This window comes from Triticum urartu, chromosome 7A (assembly GCF_056163025.1).
Source record: "Triticum urartu cultivar PI428250 chromosome 7A, HENAU_Tu73, whole genome shotgun sequence".
Taxonomy (NCBI): domain Eukaryota; kingdom Viridiplantae; phylum Streptophyta; class Magnoliopsida; order Poales; family Poaceae; genus Triticum; species Triticum urartu.
This window is the reverse complement of record NC_141879.1, coordinates 395,576,155-395,584,586: the sequence shown is the minus strand read 5'-3', so window position 1 is coordinate 395,584,586 and position 8,432 is coordinate 395,576,155. Positions and strand designations below refer to the sequence as shown.

At 45.8% G+C, this 8,432-nt stretch overlaps 1 protein-coding gene and 1 pseudogene across 1 annotated transcript; both read right to left on the bottom strand.

Annotated features, from left to right (window-relative positions):
• Nucleotides 1-1,352: 1,352 nt before the first annotated feature.
• Nucleotides 1,353-3,952, bottom strand: LOC147959719 (uncharacterized; annotated as a pseudogene).
• Nucleotides 3,953-3,969: 17 nt separating this feature from the next.
• LOC147959718 (uncharacterized) lies at nt 3,970-7,379 on the bottom strand. The gene is made up of 8 exons (XM_087532866.1): nt 7,098-7,379; nt 6,915-7,044; nt 6,679-6,774; nt 6,459-6,596; nt 6,305-6,376; nt 4,720-6,210; nt 4,435-4,614; nt 3,970-3,974 (listed from the first exon to the last, which is right to left on the bottom strand). Exons 1-8 carry the CDS (start codon nt 7,377-7,379, stop codon nt 3,970-3,972), a joined length of 2,394 nt encoding a protein of 797 aa, XP_087388992.1.
• Between the last annotated feature and the right edge of the window lie 1,053 nt (nt 7,380-8,432).

Below are 8,432 nucleotides of genomic sequence, written 5' to 3'. Positions count from 1 at the left end.
CATGAACCAATAGCGCAGGCCAGGAATCAAGCCACTCAATGTAACCGAGCAACGGAAACGCACATCCTACAAAGGAGACGACGGAGGGTAAAAACAATATTCAATAGGAATGCAAAGAAACACGCCATAGAACAAACCAGAACAAACGGAGAAGGACAAGATATTGACCTGGTTCTTATGGATGTTCAGGGCCAAAAGTTCATCAACTGCCTTGGTCTCCAAATCGACCTGGGCACTAACCTCAGCTGATGTCTGTCCTTGAAGGACAATTTTTTCTACAGGAGAGAACCTGCCTTGGAGCCTTCAGGCAACATCCAGAAAAAAACACCAAGTTAGGCAAGGGAGGGCACACAAGGAAACTGAACATCAATGGAACACCACACACCTCTGGGTGAATTCCAGCATTTCTAAAATGTCATCATTAATGTACCAACGACATGCCACGCTCCCACTTATACCTCTTCGACCTGCAGACCATTACAAAAGCTAGATCAGGGTACGCGAGTACACGCGGGCAAAAGAACAGGCACCCAAGTAACTTACGCATAGTACTCACCCTCATAGGTCTTTACAAAGGTTCCAACAAACAGCACAATGACTGGTCCAGTCAGACCTAGCTCGATAACAGCATCTCCATCAAAAGCCATAGCACGTTCGCCCCAGAGGACAATAGTTATCTGGTATCCACTGCACAGTGGGCAAGACATGGTCAAACAACAGCTAAGATAACTGGAACAGCGACATAAATATTAGACAACTGGCAGAGCAAGATATCATACCTCAGATCTTTGATACCAACGCACCGCTTTATGGAAGGCTCGCTCCTGTTCGAGTTGTGATACGTAACAACATTGGATACTCCAGTGATAACGCCAAGCACATCTAAATAACCAAACAAAGGGAAAACATATCACAGGTGCACATGGCATATGCCGGAATGGAACAACTGTTTGGACAACACACCTATGAAGAAAGCAGGTGTATCTTCAGGGGCAGGTAGGCGAGACAGGTCGGTGAGCGAGTAGGTGCAGAAAGGGAACTGAGCCTCTGGATCAGTATTAGGATCGGCCGTGGTGAACCTATTGAACCTGATCATGTGTTTCGAATCGACAGGCTTGAAATAGTGTTTATTCGGGAACACCAGAAAATCAGAAAGCTCATACGCACATCCTTCTCTTAGTTTACCCATAAACTTGGGGACAAGTTTCTCCCGAATCTCAGCATAGATATGGTCACCCTATCAAGGAATAGCATGTATCAAGCACCAGGCAAGAAAGATAAAATAAAACTACAAACAAGACAATGCACATCAATTGGACAAGGCATATACCTTAGTATCCATAAGGACAATGTCAGTGTGTGTTGATAGGGCCATTATCAGTGGTCCCACGGTGTTGCCACAGGCGCGAAACATACACACGGATAGTCAGGTTTTTGTTCCCGGGAACAAGACCCTGTAGACCAGCCATCTACAACAGGATACCCAGCAACAGAAGACAGTTGTACTGTTAAACTGATTAAATATGCACAATAGAAAATAAAGCACAACATAAAGTCAACGACCAACCAGAAAAACGTCCAAAACACCATCCATACCGCATGGGAACAATTATCCATATATCCAACAGCAAACATATCCAACCAAAATACCACGTAATCCAAAAAAAATATGCCAACACCTACCAAAATGAGGAATACCATTGTAGACAACCGTAACTCATCCCCGCGGCCCTAAAGACCTCAGGGAAAACAATGTTTTTTGTCTTAGAGCTACATTTGCCATCAGTGTCCAATATAAGAATCTTCAGCAAACCTCTCGAAGTAACACGAGACACTGCCACATACAACTGACCATGCGTAAATACAGGACTCTTAAGATATATACCAACACATGCCAATGTCTCTCCCTGGCTCTTATTAATTGTCATGGCATAGCATAGACGAATAGGAAATTGACGGCGCCTAAGCACAAAGGGTGCATTTCCCTTCTTTGCCAACAGTTCAATCCTAGGGATATAAACGGTGTCACCCACATGGGAGCCAGTCATGATAACAGCCTCGATGAATCGGTCACCCAATTCCTTTACAACCAGGCGCGTACCGTTACATAAACCATTAGTTTGGCTCAGGTTTCTAAGTAGCATAATTGGAACACCAACCTTAAGTGTCAGTTTATGATTTGGAAAATTTATAATCTTGGTTGCATTTAGGTACTCAATGGGGTAGTAGACATCTTGTCCCTTGACAGTATCTGCAGAACCGTCGACAGAATCGGCACTCAAGTAGTCTCTGCTATCGGTAGGGACTAATCCAAGGACATGGTCGTTAATATCTTCAGCATGGTCATTCATAGGGGCTAAAATAGCTCTTTCTTGCAAGTAACCAGAATTTAAGTAGTTTTGCAAAAAATCTCCATAGACAGCAGAAACAATAGCCGATATTGGATCACCGGACGCACAAACCAAGAGGTCGTCCGGTAATTCTATCCAGGAAGCCCCACCCTCATCATCTTGCCTCTTGACAGGCAACTTGCCCTCACCTAGATCCAGCACCCACTTGCTAAATAAGGCAACACTTTCCTGCACCCGCATATCTGCATCGGGTACAACCAAGCGCATGTTAACCGACAGCGTCAATTTATGAACAGACCGCCACAACGGAGAATTAGTGATTGCCGCATCAACGATCTGAGGCCTAGTGCCTCCCTCAACAACCGGCAAGATCTGTCTAAGGTCACCACCCAAGACCATCACTATTCCACCAAACGGTATATCCGCAAGATCTGGATTACTCGCGGAAAGAACGTCATGCAAAGACCTGTCTACAACCTCGAAGCACTTCCTGTGTGCCATAAGTGCTTCGTCCCAAATAATAAGCGAAGTAACCATCAACAGCTTACAGAGCTGGGAGCCCCTCTTAATATCACACTATGTATTATCATCAAGAATGATAGGTATCTTAAAGCGAGAATGAGCCATCCTACCACCAGGCAATAGCAACGACGCAATGCCCGAAGATGCAACAGTAAGCACAATCTTTCTCTCACCTCTAAGTTTAGCACATATTGCATTCCACAAGTAGGTTTTCCCAGTACCACCGTACCCAGAGATAAAGAAAAACCCAGGTTCCCCCGCATGCACACAATCCACAATTGCTTTGTAAGCAACCAACTGGTATTCGTTTAGACTATTAAACATGACCAAGGCCTGTTTGGACAAAGCAGTTGCATCATAACACAACTCCTCATGAATTAAACGGTTATCTTCAGATTGTCCACTCTCGCCAGAGCGAGATGGCAGATTAAAGTTTCTAATATCAGAGCCATGCTTCAAGAAAACCTCGGCCAACTCGTCAAGAAGCATGCATCTCAATCTTTCAGGAGGGACGACATAGTTCTTATTACCTAGGGCCTGCCGCAGCCTATGCTGGATATCATCGGACATGCTATCACAGTGACGCTAAAAAAAACAAGCTCATCCTTGATAGAACAATGCATGAGCATGGTCACAAACAAATGCCTAAGACGATGGCCAAACCCCCAGACAACTGCCTCATCAAATGCTACATACCACTCGTTGTCATCACCTAACAAACCACGGGCGGCACATGCCTCTTTAAAAGTATGGTAAAGACGACCATTGTATGACCGGAGACCCTCGTAAGACGTAGCCCCTCTAACAATCATCAAGAGCATGCGCAAGTAATACAACTCACCACTCAAAGGATGTACATAATATATGCGGCCAATCTTTTGACCCCCACCCCTTGGATGCCATGATCTACTTTTAGCTTCCCATGTCCAAGCAGTTGGAAAATCACAGTACGTCAATGAGCGAGCATCTTCAAACATCTCATTAGCAACGAACCATTCAGTAAGCATAGTCTTTTGCAAGAAGTCAGAATCAACAATTTTGGTGAGGTCAACACCAGAACGATAGTAAACAGTATTCATACCAGGCATATGAACAGTCAGCCTTTGAACGGATGGCATTTTATAATGTATTTCAAACCCAAATATACGCCATAGCGCATCATACTCACATATATAGCGACATATCAGATACTCTTGAATCTCATCTACCGTGCGACAACCATCTTTATTTAACTTTTTTAGCCTCTCTAACATGACCTTAGAGTAGTCAGCGCCTTTAGTCACGTACTTAAAGAGGTATTTCATAACCTGCGTCTTATTACACCACTCTACATTTATATGGCCCTGGAATTTCTTAAGCATTGCCATGTTATAAGGAACAACGTGCCTATTATCAAGATAATGACCATTTTTATAGACCCTTTGACCATTGTTGCGACGCCGATACAAGACAAACCCATTATCATCAACAATAGTGGTATCTCTGAAATCCTTAGGAAAATATTTAGAACAAGCACCATTTTTCATGCAGATGCACTTATCATTCATGTCACCACACGGACCGTGCATCATGAATTCAGAAACTAATGCATATCCTAGAGGATCAAGTAACGGATCAGGTATCTCAGCAGATATGAACGAATTAATACTTTCAACACCAATCTCACCGTTGCCTCCTTTCCTCCACACGAGTATGTGCGCGTGAGGCATCCCTCGCTTCTGGAACTCAACGGTATACAAAACTGAAAACAAAACAGGAAAGTCACATCAGCCAGACTATTCAACAGAAAGACAAGAACACTGTCAACAAACCACAATAAAAGATATAGCACATCAGCACACAGTACCAGCAGTAACCGCACCAAAAGCCCGTCCGGATTTGATCTCGTCTAAGTACTCGATGAGCTTCATGTGATAGACCACAACAACAATATCTGCCCTATCAGAAGGCGTCTGGCCGGGTTCCAATGAATTGGTGATCTCAGGCCATTTGGGATTGCAAGTGAAAGTGGTAAACACATCTGGCGCACCGTGCACTCGACAAACTGCGAGACCATCATGGAAATTTTCATTGTAATAGCGACGACCACCAGTATGACTGGAAGGTACAATGGTTCTCTTCCCAAGAGCATCACCATCAACACACCCATCACCCACCGCATCAGCAATGCCCTGCATGTGCTCCGACCTCAGCATATCCTGGTTTCTTAAGATGTACCACAGCCTATTTTCATCAATGCATGCACGCGCATCGACTACCGCCTGGGAGGAGAGAAGGCCATAACATATATAGGGATTAGGCTGATCACTTCTATAGTGACACATAAAACGATAGTAATCCTGCATGGTCATCCTATTTCGACTATTAGTGGAATCATCACCACCACCAGCAGGGTACGAAGAGGATGCCTCATCAGGTGGGTTTCCAAGGGTGTGATTAGGATCAACAGGACCGCCATTATCATCGTCTTCAGGAACAATCAGGTGAGGAACATTGACCTGAAACCCCCTCTCTCCATAAGGGAAGAGCAACGGGTACTGCAGCGGCATGAACGCAGTATTCAGAGAGGATATCTGTTGTAAACCATCGGAACGGCTGCAAACAACAATGTCCCGACAGGACGCTTCTAATGTTAAATCACCACCAACTATTAGAGCAGCAAGTCCAATGGTTGTAGGCAAGCTAAATTGGGGACTATCGCCCTTTGAAGGCCCAATAATACGAATCGAGATATCCTCGATGGGCTCATCCCCACGACCCTCTATCATCCTACTCGCCTCCCTAAAGGTTTGCACCAATGGATTAGACACATCAAGCATGTCTCTAAGACCAACCACAATATTCTCATCCACACCCCCAGTAGGCTTATCTTCTGGATTCAAGGCATTCATCCTATGCCTGATCTCATTAGCTGGGTCATGTATATACAACTCAGCAAACTTCGGGGTATCATCACCTTTAGGCACCAATGAACCAATACGATGGGACACCTGACCACTAATCTTAAAAATCTTAGGCCCACGGCTACCACCAAATGAACGCTCGATAGTAGCACCCATCAAAGTGAAGGCGAACATACAATTGTACTCACGTATAGACCAGAGGAATTTTTTAGCACGAGAAGTACCATCGAACCGAAGAAGCTCCCGGAGATAGGCCGGGGGATCCTTAAAGGGGGGAACATATACCTTTGCGCCTTTACAACAGCAATAGTAAACCATTTTACGCAGTGTCCACGATGACTTGGCCCTAGAACACTCAGCATACCAAAAGGAAGCACCACAGTATTGGCACAAAAAATCAGGAGGACCATAGTACGACCTATCTGCATAGGAAGCTAACAAACAAAAGAACACACAGCTATCAGGCAGAAAGAAAAAATGAGACAACCATCACACAACCAAAACACCAAAGATCATGTTCATAGATACCTTTTAAGGACTCGGCAAACTTGACCGAATAACCTTGCCAATCCTTTGGCAAAGGGCTCTGGACAACAACACCTAACAAGACATGCAAAACCAAATAAGAAACCCTAAGGAAAACAACGTCAACTAACAAAGAACCAGAAAGAATTTAATGCACCTTCATATCCAGGGCGACGCAACTTAATTGTCACTCTCCTCTTTTTCCATTTGTTGCGATCTACCCCAATCACCTCCGAACCCACGTAAAATGAATAACCATGCCAATCCCTCGGCAAGAAACCATCGACAACATGCTCTGAGAATACATGTATAACTTAATCAAAACAACTAAAGGAAAGAAAATAAAACCCAACAACAGAGCAGGAATCTCTATGCACCTTCATATCGGGTGCGACGAAATTCAACAGCCATTTTCCGTTTCTTGCGATTTACCGTAGTAATGGACGAACTCAGAAAAGGAAACCAACCATAGCCTAACAACAAGAGAATAACACAACAATCAACACATTCAGCAAAACAGCCCACCAAGCGAAAGAACAAAGGAAGAAAAGTGGATAGGTACGCACGTGTACGACTTTGGGATGGCATATCAACAGCCTGCCGTGGCACTAACGTCTCGCAATCCCCGACACCGACGCATGCCCAGCACTACGACCAAGCATGGGCCTACAGACACCCATATTGCTCGGGCCAGGCACGCTGCCTTGGTCCGCTACAGCAATAGGCACCCTCCGTGGAGCACCCTGCCGCGCAGCAACAATATGAGATCCAGCAACAGGATAAGAGGCAGAGGCACCGCCTGCATCAGAACCCCCCCGGCCGCTGGCCCGTCGACGACCACCGATGCCCCGCCCACGACCGGCGCCCCCTGCATCAGACCCCCGGCCAGCGGCCCGACCACGCCCACCCGTAGCCCGCCCACGACCGGCGCCCCCTGCATCAGACCCCCGGCCAGCGGCCCGACCACGCCCACCAGCAGCCCACACACGACCAGCACCCCCTTCATCAAACCCTCGGCCAGCGGCCCGACCACGTCCACCAGCAGCCCGCCCACGACCACGCCCACGACCACGAGCATTTACCAAACCAGCACCAAACCCAACAGCATCCTCACCATGGACCACAACCGGACGACGTGGCATGTCAGTAACAGAAGTACAGCATACCCAAGACACTGAAAACAAATAAGCAAGAACAATGTAACCTTAAAAAGCAGAACACCGGGTATCCAAATATAGCGTAACAAAGTAAAAGGACCAGACACGATCTATCATACCCTGCACCAGCAACAAGGCCACGAGAAAGATAAGGCTCACAGTGAATAAACAAATAGTTAATATCCATATCTTATTACAACCAGTCACCCATCTCATACACAATGATCTAAGCATAGACCAACCTACATCACGAAGATAAATCTATCAACTAACCAACAGGGAAAAAAGACCCTAGATACAAGGCACACCTAGAAGGCACATGCCGTAGAAACCAACCAAGCGTGTAACATCTGCCGCCGCAAAGCAGCATTGACGTCACCCACGGCAGCAGACGCATCACCGGCAACAGCAGGCACCGAAGACCGAACCAGTGAGGCCGCCAAAACAACTGCTGAACAAGCAAGTTCTCGATAAGTCATCATGCTCTTGTAATTGTAGTCTACAACAACAAACCCATACAGACCCTGTAGGAAACAAATAGCTTGGAGAGCGGCATCATCATGAAGAGATGGGCAACCTATACCGTCCCGGGACCAAAAAAACTTCGTCATGGTCAAGGCATCACCTCTAGGAACATCAACATCTAGCTCCACCCCTCCAAGCACAACCCCATTGTCCATGACCTCCCGCAAGTACGAATGGAATGACAAACGACATCGCGAAGCAACGACATCTAACATGTGCACAAAAGAACAACTGACTGCAAACATCCTGCCAGCAAAACGGGAACCCAAAATAAGAAGACCCCACACAAAAAAGAAAACACCAACCAGGCATAAACGTTAGATCCCAAAAGAATGTAGGCAACAGATCCTTGCAATATATATAACAACCCACCTCTGCAACACACATGAACCCAAACAACAATATACATGGACCTTAGGCATAGGCTATATCCACAGCAGATATGGACT